The 14,148-nt window shown below is 41.0% G+C and overlaps 1 protein-coding gene across 4 annotated transcripts; it reads left to right on the forward strand.

Moving 5' to 3' along the window:
• The first annotated feature begins 2,120 nt into the window (after positions 1 to 2,120).
• CCSAP (centriole, cilia and spindle associated protein) lies at positions 2,121 to 13,677 on the forward strand. Of its 4 annotated transcripts, none has more exons than XR_014174300.1 (4): positions 2,121 to 2,891; positions 6,936 to 7,222; positions 8,985 to 9,173; positions 11,898 to 11,998. XR_014174300.1 is itself a non-coding variant. In XM_081940677.1 (3 exons), exons 1-3 carry the CDS (start codon positions 2,516 to 2,518, stop codon positions 12,107 to 12,109), a joined length of 888 nt encoding a protein of 295 aa, XP_081796803.1. In that variant the 5' UTR covers positions 2,125 to 2,515; the 3' UTR covers positions 12,110 to 13,677. The 4 variants fall into 4 exon arrangements, 2 of the variants coding, with proteins under 2 accessions (XP_081796803.1, XP_081796804.1); XR_014174301.1 differs by lacking the exon at positions 11,898 to 11,998 and adding an exon at positions 10,913 to 10,951; XM_081940677.1 differs by lacking the exon at positions 8,985 to 9,173 and having other exon boundaries at positions 2,125 to 2,891; positions 6,936 to 7,235; positions 11,898 to 13,677.
• The last annotated feature ends 471 nt before the right edge of the window (positions 13,678 to 14,148 follow it).

Raw genomic sequence — 14,148 nt, forward strand, 5'->3', positions numbered from 1 at the left:
ATCAAAAGCCTTTCCAGATGATTGCTCATTTTCTGGGCCAACGTAAAATGTCCTGCAATCCCCCAGTCCCAGAGACATTCAAAAGGACGTGATGACTTTCAGGATACCCGTTGACCAGAAAATATATTTGCACAAAGCTAACCTGATGCAAGACGGGACATGGTGGCTCAATGGCTAAGATACTGAGCTTGTCGATCAGAAAGATCAGCAGTTGGGCAGTTTGAATCCCTAGTGCTGTGTAACCGTTATTTGGTCCAGCTTCTGCCAACCTAGCAGTTCAAAAACACGTAAAAAAATGCAAGTAGAAAAATAAGGACCATCTTTGGTGGGAAGGTAACAGCATTCCATGCGCCTTCGGCATTTAGTCATGCCGGCCACATAACCACGGAGACGTCTTCGGACAGCACTGGCTCTTCGGCTTTGAAATGAGCACCGTATGTGCAAGGGGAACCTTCACCTTAACCTGGTGCTGTTGAAAGAAATGTCCTTCTGGGTTCAGCTCCAAGTGGGGAAAAAGACACTGGAGACATGGAGGCTGCTTGGAAAGATGGTTTAACGATGGACAGGATCACATGGCTTGAGTCCTGAACAGAAAAGGTGATCACATGCTTCAATGTTGGTGAAGAAGAAGAGAGCAGAGGAGAGCGAGCGAGCAAGGGGCTTGCTGGGCTTTTTATAATCTGTTCAGCCCCACCTCTCTGTTTCCTGTTCCTGTGTAAGAAATGTATTCTGATTGGTTGTCAGACTCCCATGGGGCCATGCAGGGGCAACTCTCTAGGCTGTGTTTTGAATCCAGGTTTGGTTGAGTTCTCAGATGCTATGTGGTGAGTGAATAAAGGCTAATCATGCCTTAATCCCATCACCCTGGATCTGAAGGGGAGAACTCTTTAAAGGGACTGGCTTGGGCATCTTAATGGCCCATTGAGAAAGGGGGATGGGCAGGAAGTACTCTGTCTTTAAAACATGTTTCTCCCTTTTCACATCCAGGGAAATATTCTGCCTTTTCAATATTTCCTAGTGTTAAATGGAAAAAGGTTTCCTCCGCGGGTTCGGATTTCCGGCTGGGAGAGCACCACCGGATGAGTGAATGAATTTAGGATCGAAGTAAGCTGCGTTTGAAAGCAAGTTGTCTTTATTATTTCAGGAAAGCAAGACCGACAGTGATATAGATCAGCGTTCCTGGGTGAGCTGACCCAGACATACAGTAAGTGTACATTTTTTATACCATTTTCCTCTTTGAAGTCCTATTGTTTTCTTTGTACTATTGTTTTATCATTTTTTGTGTGTGCCTTTGCTAATGGTTCTAATCCTGTCTTGAATTTTGTTATTCCTCTGCCCTAAAGTACTTCCCATGGGGCAGGGATGACCCCTAGTGTTTTCTACTGTATTTCCTATTTTTACATCTTCACCCTGAGCTAATCAGTCTTTGTTGTCACTCTGAACTTTTCTTCTCTTAAAGGTAACTTCTTCCTTCACTTCCTAGGTCTTTTGTATTATTTTGTACTCTGCAGCTATTTCTAATTGTCCTGATATCCTGGTAATAATTCTCAGGAGGTTTCTTTTAGAATGCATCCTGGCTTTGTTATTCTAGTGACTTCCAGTTTGGTTATGGGCTGTACTGGTCTTCCTAATACAACACTGTCTTGGTGAAGTTCCCTTCCCACACTAGGATATTTCATTTTTCTGGGAGAGGGCTGGGTGATAACTTTCTACAGTGCAAAGGTGAAATGGTGCCCAGAGAAACTGCACCTCTGCTATCACTTGTTGTGGCACCCAGATTTGTGGTTGTGCTCAATGGGTGCCTGTTTACAGTGAGCGCAGGAGGGGAGGGGGGAATACTAGAGAAGAGGGAGATGTATTAGCATCCCAGATAAAAACATCAGAATTAAACACCAACCTGCTATAATTTGCAATCATATACCTTAGACAACCCAAGTACAAACGACATCATTTTGGAGCTAACACAACGGCCGTGATGCTTTAAGCCACTACGTAGTGCGTAAATGGCCCTAACAACTAACCCGCGTGATGGTTACGTGCGATAGATACCAGAGAGAGAGAGACACTTTTTATAGTAGCAGATGCACTGGTAAGTGGTTCAGATCTGGGAATTACGAAGAGTGCATGTTCCGCTTCCGGAACGAAATCGAAGAGAACTGCTGTTGCTACCTTCTTCTTTATTCAATTAGACCGTCTCTTCCCCATCACCCCACTCCATTAAACTGCCAAGCAGCAGCATGTTACCGCCTTTGATGTTTTCGAGGAGCTTAAAAGCCTGTTTCGTGACGTAGGCACAGAACCTCCAACTCGTACGTCGATTGGCTAAAGGGAGCGGAGGCGGATACAGAACGTTGCTGTTTGTGTTTAAACGTTCCAGCGGGAGGGTGGGGTGAAGATCATGAAATAGGAGAGTGTGGTTTTTTTTTGGTGGGCTATTTTTTCCCCCCGGTGATCAATTCCCCGATCAGAGGGAGAGATCCCGCAGAGCAGCTTGGATTTTGAAAGGCGATTCGCGATGGTGCCGTCGCGGTGCGTGAAAAGCGAGTACATGAAGTGCTTTAAAGAGCCGAAATGGGAGGCGTGCGGCCCCTGCTACCAGGAGTTACTGCGCTACCGCCTGAGTCGACGCCTCTTGGAACAGGCGCATCGGCCTTGGTTTTGGGACGATTGGGAGCAGGACAGCAGCTTGAACGGAAGCAGCGGCAGCGGCAGCTCCCTATCGTCCCAGGGCACTTCCAGCCCTTCAGTTGTCCGGCAGCCGGAGGAAGAAGCGGCGCATCCTGCCGGAGAAATCGAAATCCCCGGCAGCGATCTCGGTCTCGACGGGATCAGCGCGCCCGGAGAGGATGTGGCTTCCAGTTCGGCGCCGGCGCAACCTCCCGGCAGACCCGGTATTTGCTCCAATGCCTGGGGAATGAAGGATAGGCCGGGGTGGTGGGATGGCGGTAAACAGTCTGTTGGAGTGACTCAGTGGCGTTAATAATAGTCGAGGCGGTGGGACTGAGCTTTGGGCTCCGCAGCTCAGGGCTCTCTCTCTCTCTCTGCCAGCCAGGCCTGCAGTCATTAAGAGAAGCAACATAACAAAAACAAAAGCCGCGATCCACGGCAGGATCGACCGATCCTCCCTCGGGGGACTCTGCATTTGCCTCAGGCAACCAAAGCGGTGGATCCGAGCGCAGAGAGCAGGTGGAATCGAGCTGCAGGCAGGCTAGGCTCGAACCGACTTAAAAAAACAAGGGCAGTTCTCTACAGTATAGGCAAGCAAAGAGATTAAAATAAAACAAACAAAAAAGCCCCACTTTTCCTTTCCGGACGCAATTTGTCCGGATTTTTTGCAGCCCCCAAGGCAACCTCCTGCGCCCCTGCAGAATACTCGATCCCTCGCCGCTACCCTGCCTCGTCCTTGAGAGCCGCTGGTGTGGGCCTCTAGGCCGGGTACCAGAGCAGCTCTGCTCCCTCGGGTGAGGATGAGGAGGGTTGGGGGCGAGAGAGCGAGCCCTCCCCAAGACTCTGCAATGACCTTGAGCAGATGGCTAGGCCGTTTGCTTCGGGAAGGCAGGCCGTCGCCGGCCGGTTTGCCTGTGAACTGGAGGGCCGCTGGGAACCTAGGATAGTTGGTCCCAGGACTCGCTTTCAGTGGCTTCCTTCGTGCAGCGGAGCTGGACCTCCGACTCTGAAGCGGGGGCTGAGTTTTTAAACCGGCCGAATTGCGAGGGGCGCCGAGCTTTTGTCTTAACGGGTCGCTTTACGCTCTTTCGTGCAGGGCAGGGAACAGGTAGGCGTAAGGACCCAGCGGCCTTTCCGGCTTTCTTGACGTCTGTCTCTTGCCACTGAGCGCGGATTATGGCCGAGTTCTCCTAATGAGAACCCATCTGGCAGGGAACGGTCGAAGGCGGATCTGGCTTTCTTTTCGCAGGACGTTGCTTCCACACCCCCACCTGCAGGAACCCGACTGGTGGGAGGAGGAAGCTGCTGTGGCCTGCCAGGTTGTGTGGGAAAGCTTAATCCATATGGCTTGGGTGACCTTATTGCAAGGTGGCAGCTGGCTGGTTTAGAGATCTAATCACCCAGGGATGAACTGCTAAAGTTCGATTTCCTTCCCTCCTCCTTGCATTGTTTTTTGAGCTTTAACCCTAATTAGGATCCATTTCTCTCTCTCTCTCCCTTTCTCCCTCTCTCCCTCTCTCTCTGAGGAGAATATATGGGTATACAGTTCTGGCCTTGTATTTGTTACTATGTATTTCAGCATGTTCCTGAACTTTAAAGATCTTTCTTCAGCATAACTGCTCTGTGCTTTGTAGATTAAACACTGTCAAATGGCCTTATTTGAGTGGTAAAACAAGCTTCCTTTAAAGGTAAATAAAAGGTAAGCCCCTTGCTTTCTCTAAGCCACAAACTAACCATACTAACCCAACGGATGGACTGCTCTGAATCTAAGCTGGGTGTGGATCAGGTTTTGAAACTAATTGGTGCTAAAAATCAATAGGCTTACTTGTGCCTAACTCTCAGCTTGGTTGACTTCCAGTCTCCAGAATTTATCAATCTTAAAAGAAGATGGAACTCTCATTTATTTCATACGTTTGACAATGCCATCAGGACAGAATCTTCTCAGGGCAGCTTGCAACAAATGTAATCAATACACCCATAGTTGGAATTATATACATCATAATGTGAAACCACATATTTCGTAAACAATCACCTGCAATTAATTTGAAATATATATAAATCTACCATGCTTCATCAGAGCATCTAACAGCTATTTGAAACTCTTCAAAGCCAACCTTGTGGTATCATGAAAAGAATAAATAGATAATAGTAATAAAGTATTCTGAAACTCAGTCAAACGACTCTATTTCATATAGAGGGATAAACAACATCAAAGAAGTTACAGAAGAGGCAAGTATTTATCAATTTACATACATACCTCATCCTGACAAAGCCAGCATACCTTTCACTGGGGAATTCATGTCTGAAACCATTTCTATGGTTTGCAGAATTTGGCAGCACAGTTTCCTACTTTTAAAATGGGAAACATCTTAAGAACAACCCTTTAGTATGCTTAATATAAACGAACATCCCTTAACCTCTTAAAACCTAGAGGAGAAAACCCTAAGAAATCCCAATTTTACGTCCCTAAAATAATTCAATGTGCTGTTCCGCTGCCAAAATATTGTTCACCATGGTCTCAAACACATCTTTGATTGGTCTTGTAAACAGAAATCCCACCCCCTTGATGACTCACAGTACATTTTCTGGCTCACTTGGAATTTTATTAGCTAGAAGAGTTGTGGTGGCTCAGTGGCTAGAATGCAGTACTGCAGGCTAATTCTACTGACTGCCAGCAGTTAGATGGCTCAAGTCACTGGCTCAAGGTTTACTTAACCTTCCGTTCTTCTGAGGTTGGTAAAATGAGGACCCAGATTGTTGGGGGAAATATCCTGACTCTGTAAATTGCTTTGAGAGGCTATAAAGCCCCATGAAGTGGTATAACTTTCTAACTGTCTAAATCTAACTGCTATTACAATAGGTCCACTCAAAGTTTAGTTTCAGTCCATTTGTGAAATACATTGTCAAGACTAGCACTTACTTTGCTGCCAGATAAAAAACAATTTTACAATAGGCTCTGAAATGCTAATATTATGAAATATGGTTCTCTTTCCATAGAATCTGCAAAATAGAACAAATGGAAGACATGTGTACAATTGATGTACATGGCATATATGATTATAAATGATAGTAGGGAGAATGATAACTGGGAAAAATTTCAATATAATGTTGCTAATTGTTTAAGGATGATGTTATGATACTGGCTTAGATGACCCTTCGTCATTTTGCTGATGTCAGACTGATAATAATGTCATGGACATTATTATATTTCTAATGTTAAAACTGTTTAAGTAACCTTCTGTTACTCCCAATTGTATGACTGAAGTATAGCCTTCCCCATGGGCTTTCAATAATAAGAATCACCTTTATACAACATACACTCAACAAGTGTGGTAGATTCTTAGATAAGATGGGTGATTTTTAAACTGAAACACAGCTTGCTGCTTATGTAAGTCATTGCCATGGTAGCATGCATTTTAAAAGTTGCATAAGCTTTTAGATGCCAGCCAAAAATAAGCAGGATTTGCAGATTTTTGGGGGGGAATTGTAACAAAGCCCCAAATGACAGCAGCCAAGATGGAGGAGCACTTTTTTCCGCACATGGCACAATCTGTGGATTTCCTGATCTGTCTGTGTGGGGAAAAGTACTGGAATATTGTATGACCATTTCTGGATGTCCTTCCTTTGCTGCTACAGTTTTACTGTTTGATTTAGAATCAGATCTAACTCTGGTTCACTTCTCCATTCACCTATGAGGTTTGATGGAATAATATTTCTCAGACTAACCTATCTCACAGGATTGTTGAGAATTAAAGAAAATGGGAGGGATGACCAAATTATTGAGTGGCACAGTGATGAGAATACAGTACCGCAGGCTACTTTTTCTGAGTGCCAGCTGTCTGGAATTTGGCAGATCGAATCTCACCAGGCTCAAGGTTGACTCAGCCTTCCATCCTTCCAAGGTTGGTAAAATGAGGACCCAGATTGTTGGGGGCAATATGCTGATGTTGTAAACCACTTTGAGATGGTTGTAAAGCACTGTGAAGCAGTATATAAGTCTAAGTGCTATTGCTATTGTCTCCTTGGAAAAAGAGAAATTAAATGAATGAATAGGATGCAAACAGCTATTTCTCCTAAGGTGCAAATGTGGCATAAGAGACAGTTAAAATGGACCACCTTGCATTCTAGGTCTGCAATGGCTATAAAAGAGGGAACCGCTTCCTTCAATTCCAAATCAATCAAAAGAGTTATGCTGCAAAAGTAGATGAGAGTCATTGCCTGCACTTTGGGCAGGCTAAAACAAAGTTCACTTGTCATTTTCTTCCCAGAGGTCGACGTTCAAGAACAATCGGAAGGGAAGGTTATTGTCAAGAAAGATGAAAGGAAAACTGCAGGGAAAGGAATCGACAGGTCAAGTTGTCCGCAAAAGCAGCCTTTGAGTCAGAAGAGTGCCCCCGGCAGGCAAGGTGACAGAAAAGGAGCAAAATCCCCACAAAGAACAGAAACAACTTTGGGAATAAAACACCCTTTTGCTTTGTATGGTTGGGGTGAAAAGCAGACTGACACAGGCAGTCAGAAGACACACAACGTCCGAGCATCTGCTTCAGTAAATGAAGTAAGCGAAATAAGTATGTGTTTTAGGAAGATACTGGCTGGGAAATTCTGGGAATTGAGGGCCACCCATATTAAAGGGGCCAAGTTTAAAAAACACTGGTCTAAATATTTGGCTTTATGCTAGCCCTGTGTTAGGCAGGGTATTTGCGGTCCAAGATGAACTAGCATTTTGCTGCTTCCCTGCCTTTGTGCCATGGGATGCTGAACACAATCAGATGTAAACTTTTTTTAAATAAAACTTTTTAATTGTCTTACTTATTGGATAGGAAATCTAGGACATGTGGATCTAAGTTTTGGATTGTTCCTCTCATATTGAGGTTCCTGTGTCTGAAGCTACTTTGTACTTTATAAGAGCAGGCCCACCTTGGTCCAAAGACTCACACAGGAGATGGGAAAAATATCTTTGAATGTGGTTTTGCCTGTCCTTTTGACCTAGATGCACTTCCTTGTTTGCTGCCTATACACTTGTCTTGTGTAACAATGCCCATGTTAGCTTTTTGCTGGCCCATTATTCCAGTGTGAAAAGAATTTTATTTTAATTATCAAGGGATTAATAATCCTATTATTATAAAATTAATAAGCATAGGAAATTCTTTATTCCAAATTAACTTTATTTCTCTCATTGTCTCAGCTATCCCTTAATCATTAACCCAAATCCATGATCCACTGAGACCAGAAATTATGTGAAATACCTTGTTAACAGTAGATTGCTAAATGGCACCTCTGCTAAATTATCAACTGAGAATAGCAAAACCAAACACCAAAATTAAGTACCTGGACAAGAGTAATTAATCATACAAAAAAACCTGTTCAGTCACACTTCCCCACCTCTATAAACCAAGCTGTTTAGACACCACGGACACAACAAAAGCAAACCAATAAGACACCAGGAAAGACAAATAACACGGACCTTTTGACTGTCACAGATTAGAACCAGCACATGCACACACCATCGCCCTCCAAAGTCACACCAAAGACCCCCCCCCCCAACAAACACTCTGTATCCCATTTACTCTGTAGCTGCCCCCAGGAGCAAACCTCTTTGCTTTTGGGAATAAATGGATCACCTCCTTTCCGCCATCAGCAAGCCTTGCGTCCTGTTTGCTTGCAATATCCAGTTTCGGAAAAGGGACCTGGAAGTTCTTTTAACATCAGATTGCTTGCATTTTTGGTTGTTGTTTAAGACTGCTGCCAGTTTTTGAAATGTCAACAACTTGAAATTAAGATCCTTGTTTCCATGGCCCACAGCAATGTATTAAATTGGGTATAGGGGACTGAAAAACTATCGCCTTGGTTTTGGGGCAAGAATTTCCTGTGCCAATCTTGCTTTCCTTCAAAGGGGTAGGATATATTTTTAAAGAGGAGGATACTTTTTGGGAGCCAAAAGGTTTTCATCATCTAAATCTGTACTTATTTTAAAATTATGATTCCTTTTAAAAAGAGCTTCCCTCCAGGGTAATTTGGAAATAACAAGCCTTGCTGGGTCATATCCAAGCCTATCTAATTCCAGTCCCCCCAGTGGCAAGCCAGTTCCCAGGGGAAGCCTGCAAACAGTATCTGGAAGCCTGTTAATGTGCTTGATACAGGGGGCATTTTTTGCCCCAGAGGAGACACTCTGAAGACATAACTGATTGTTTCCTTGGGCTGTTAACATGTCTGGGTTAATAATAACACTGTGGTACAAAATGGGTCTAAATCCTTGTTTCTTGTTGATTCTGGTTTAATGAAAAGTTTTTTGTTTTGTTTTTTGGCTGCCATTTCAGTGCTGCTGTGGAAGGAACTCTCGATGCTAGAATTATGACTTAGCCCCCATCAAAATCAGCATAAGATATATGTAAAAACAGCAGTCAGGATGAGGATGAGACAGGATGAGCGCAAGTTTAGGAATGGCACAAAACATTGAAGTGCTGATGACGCCACCTTGATAGGAACTTGAGTGCCATTGAGAAGCTGTAAGTTCTTGCAAAATAATGTTACTGAACTTCTGAGAGCGTTGTGAAGAAGAGAAAGTAGAAAAGGAAAGCCCTAAGAACAACTATATACTGATTAAACCTCTATGTATGCTACCTTAATAAACTAAAATTAATAATGGCATGTTAAGTAAAGATTAAGTATAAATGAACTTGAACCAATTTCCAAAAGTCCATGTGATGTAATGGCAATTTCTACTCAAGTAAAATTAGTGGTACCTATAGTAAGGACTGATCAAAAGATATGCATTTTTGCTCTGAAGATGTGAGAGACTGTGGAGTTTGACAAAGGAGTACATTCAGTATTTATGAACAGATAAGAAGGTATTTGTACAAAACTGGGAATTCAGCCATCCATATTTCAGCTTCATAGGTTCTGTAATGAACTACTGAACCTTGTTGTCTCTGTTCTTCCTTTCCTGTGAGTTAGTCTGCCAGCTAGGACATCTTGTAATAATGATATTTTTTACGTTCACCCAAATGAGAAAACTTAACAGCTTGGAAACAAGAGGGAACGTAAAATGAAATTGAAGTGAGTTGCTTATATTGTTCTTTAGCTATTAACCACAGCTTTCTAATTTGGAAAACAATGGGGCAATACATGCTGTTAACAGAAAAGCTTCTTGGTTATAGTTGGCCTAGACCAGAGGTCGGCAAACTTAAACACTCAATGAGTCATTTGGACCCGTTTCCCACAGAAAAGAAAACACCGGGAGCCACAAAGTTCCTAACCGGAAGCCCCCTGTTCAATTCTGGAACTGACCGGAAGTTCAGTTTCCCCCACCATAGAGTCTCCTCCTAGTGCGGCATACTTTTTCCTCTACCTGTCATAACTGAAAACTCTATCAATTGTGGAAACAACTGGAAAACCTTCCCATTGCCATAGAGTCTTCTCCTGGCACACTGTGCTTCTCTCTCCCCCCCCCCAACGGAAGCTCCTCTCAAAATTGTGGCGCCAACAGGTGATGGAGCCGCAGCAGAGGGAGGAAAGAGCCACATGTGGCTCCAGTGCCGCAGTTTGCTGACCCCTGGCCTAGACCAAGAAGCAGATATATGAAGAAATTCATATTTGGACTTATTAAGCTGAAATATGATTATCCAAGCATGCATAATATTCTCTAAAGCATCTTGCTGCCTGAATAAAAGCAGAGCTATCCATAACTAAGATCTTTTGCACAACCTTAAAATATCCGTTGATCTTATTTGAGTAATGTTTCATAGAGTGCCCATGCCATGTGGTCATACCTACGTGAAAAGCTAACAAACAAGAACCGCATATGTTTTTGGTGCCAGGCCCAATTTTAAATAAGAGTAAATACTATACAATAGAAATAGTCTATCAAGGAGTTGTAACTTGAATGCAAGGTAGGAAAGCCCCTTCCTCAATTCCTAATATATGAAAGCCAAGCACCCAGATAATAATCTATCACGGTGTTTGCCTTTGCAGAGTCAGGGTGGGAGTGTCCTGGGCGTGACTCATCTGGCCTGCCGGCTGCCAGTTTGACGGGCCTGTTATATAAGCTTTCTGTTGCAATTCTTGGTTTGATTTATCAGCAGGTGACTGAAATCCATACTGGTGAAAAATCTGTTCATATTGATCAAAGGGAATCCAGAAAATGTGTTACTAGTTTTAGATAAGATGGGGAATTTAGGAACCAATTTTTGGCCATATAAAAATATTGTTATCTGCCTAGACAATTTCTTCTTCTTTTTTTTTAAAGGGAAAGCAACATTGTTTTTCTTAAGGAAAATGGATAACACAGCTGAATTGTTCAGCAAGTACAAGGTGCTAATTGTTTTTTTTTTGGATTAAGGAATGTTTTGACTAAGACATAAGCAAGTCTTTCCTTGAGTTATTTTTGTTTCCAGTGAAAATTAATCTCTGTTAAGGCAAGGGAACCAAAACAGATATCCTAGCCCAGTATTTTTTAATGGTATTGTACTATTATTTCATAATATATGTATTCTATATCAAATTAAGCTAAAAATTTTGTGTGCTTTTATCCAGATGTCTGTATGTCCAATGCTACTTTATAGGCACAGTTCACCTATTAACATTGTAGTTTTTAATTTTACCTATTCCTATGATTTCTGGATTTTTTTTTGTTTAGCTTCTCTCATAATGTAGCTAAAATTATTAGTTATTAGTAATATTAGTTATGATACTCATAGGTCTCAATTATATTGCATATTATTTTGATAGGAAACTGTCCAGAGTTGGTTGAAAGATAGATGGCTATATAAATGTTTAAAATAAATAAAAAATAAAGCAATTAGGCAGTACTAGTAAATATTAACAGAAATCTTAGCATAGAATAACTATTGGTTGGTAACTTCAGGAGTAATCATTCACAAAATTGAAAAGCAGAATAGGAATACATTATACTTTGCATATTTTGTGCAAATGTTATGAAATAGGACTAACAGTTGAATTTAATAAGCCACCTCTTACTGAGTGAAATATTCATAAAAGGAATCTATATAATGCAGTATATTTCAAACTTGGCAACTTTTAAGATGTGTGGAATTGGTGGCTGGGGAATTCCGGGAGTTGAACTCCACACATCTTAAACGTGCAAAGTTTGAAAAGCACAAATATATCAAAATTATGAATTAGAAGACTATTTGGACGTGACTTTCATCAAGTGATTTGAAAGCTGTTATTTTTTGCAACCCTTCCTCCCTATTTTTAAACTGTCTCTGCAGATACACGAATCTGCATTAAGAGCAAAGAACAGAAGACAAGTGGAAAAAAGAAAGTTACCACAAAGACGGATACACACAGCAGAAGTAGAAAGAACATGGAGAACCAAGCCTTCAGGTCCAGACAATCCATGGGTGACAGAATACATGAGGTGTTACTCAGCACGAGCTCGGTGATTGGAGTTCTAAATTTTTTAAAATTCAGAGTGCTTTGAAAACAACTAGGACACCGGTAGAAAACTCCAGACTATTATGCAAGGGTTTTCCATTTTTTATCAACGGGTTTTTCTAGCAGTTTGTTACATTTATTTATATTTTAACTACTTAACCTTTGCTGCAGCAGCAGATCCATATTGATGAGAATTATATTTAACAATATAGGTCCTTTACTAGATTTATTTATTTATTTTTTAAGGAAAATGTCAAGAATTGACCTTCGTCCGAAAAAACTAAAATTAATACATTTTTAAATAAAGCAAGTCAATATTTTCTTGAAACGGCCTTTTTCTCTATAGTTACTGAATTATACCAATCTTGTGCCAACAGAAAAGTGGTTGCACTAGCGTTACATTGAAAGCATCCAACTTTCAGTGCAATTTATTGTAAAAATAATCATGAAAACTTGACAGCAATGGATTTGTAAAGATTCTTTCCGGACAAATGAAGGTCTCATTAAATTATGATATGAGCTGATTGGCAATAATTTATAAAAGGACTGCACACTTTACAAATTAGCAGGTTAAAAAAATGTTTTGTGGAAGCTGACCATTGGATTCCTCAGACAACCCATTGTTTCCTCACTGGAATGGCCAAAACGAGTTTTTCATTTATCCAGCTTAATGAAATCACAATGTGGACTAAAAGACATTAGTTTTTGCAGAGATATCTGTCGAAGACCTATACCTGGAAATGTTAAGACTGTTTTCAGAACAAGAAAATATCTTTCTCATAAAGGTATAGTGACTTTTGAGGTTTACATTCCTGCTGTAGATGTTGTGACCACACAAAATTGGTTATTTTGGTGCAATAGATTAGTAATATCCTGTGACTGTGGTTTGGAACATTTGCTATCATGAACCCATTGTACCAAATGACAGATAAAGACAATCGTTAACTATGATGGGCTAATGAGTAGTTTGTAAAATAAATGGTTTTAAACTTTTTTTTTTGTAGTATAATGCTTCATTTTGAAGTTTTGTTAGATAAGGCTTCTGCACAGTGACTTTTATAACATTAAAACACCGAATTTGTTTCATTTGCAAGTTTAATCAAGCTGGGTTATACGCTGTGTCAAAACTCAGGTGACATTGCAAATTTTGCTGTATTCCAATGTATCACAAATTTCTGGGTTTTTTTTTTTTTTTAAAAGTGATTTTCTATAGAGGAAGAAGCCATTGGCAATCATGAAAGTGCAACATACTTGAAAGATTGTACCACAGAGTGAAACTACCTGTGATTTTTAGCTTTGAAATAAAAGATTTTTCAGTCTCAGTAACTTTCTTCAGATCTTGAAAAAAATTGGCTTTAAAGTTACAGCAAATGCAAATCTTTATAAAACCTGTTGTTAATCAACAGTAAGACCTTAAAACTCATTTTTCAACTCATTTTTGCTCAGAACAAATGCTCTGAATAGGATATATTCATTATATTTAGATCCTGTCTTTTTGTCAGGAGCCAAGAAAAAGCTTGCACTCATTGCATTGACTTTCTACTTTTTTCCTTGCAAAATATCCTATGGGTGAGGGGCTGAAACACTCCCCCCCCCAAAAAAAAACTCCAAAAATCCCCAGTCCAAAGTAATCTAGTGAGCTTCCAGTATTGCGGAAAGTGAAACTGCTTTCCAATCCAACATTTCAACCGCTATACTACAAATGTCATTTTACCTTTACTATGGTTGCATATAGTGGCTTTATTTCCATCTATAGGTAGATATAATTGAACTTTGTTTGGAATGGTACTTTGTTTCCTCAATCTTTATAGTATTCCTTCAGTTTATCAAATTAATGAATTTGAACAGTATGTGGCTTCAGCATAAAACGTTTATCACTCATGCAACAGAGAGATTAGAAAATGTCAAGAAAATCCTAGGGCTTGGAAAAGTACCGTAAAACCCACACCCCAAAGGGCATCTTCAACACCAGCTTTTTGAGAACACAACATGTACTATAACTATGCACTGCTGATTAGCGAGGAGAGAAGTTGGAACAGAAAGTAAAAAAAAATATCTGGAGAAATAGAACATCAAGCCCGGCTG

The sequence above is a fragment of the Natrix helvetica genome, assembly GCF_964273705.1.
Source record: "Natrix helvetica genome assembly, chromosome: 2".
NCBI lineage: Eukaryota > Metazoa > Chordata > Lepidosauria > Squamata > Natricidae > Natrix > Natrix helvetica.

Excerpts from the sequence above, each read along its gene's own strand:
- CCSAP (XM_081940677.1), top strand. The coding sequence starts at position 2,516 with ATGGTGCCGTCGCGGTGCGTGAAAAGCGAGTACATGAAGTGCTTTAAA. Across the intron at positions 2,892-6,935 it reads GCAACCTCCCGGCAGACCCG|AGGTCGACGTTCAAGAACAA; the intron begins GTATTTGCTCCA and ends TTTTCTTCCCAG. Across the intron at positions 7,236-11,897 it reads AAATGAAGTAAGCGAAATAA|ATACACGAATCTGCATTAAG; the intron begins GTATGTGTTTTA and ends CTGTCTCTGCAG.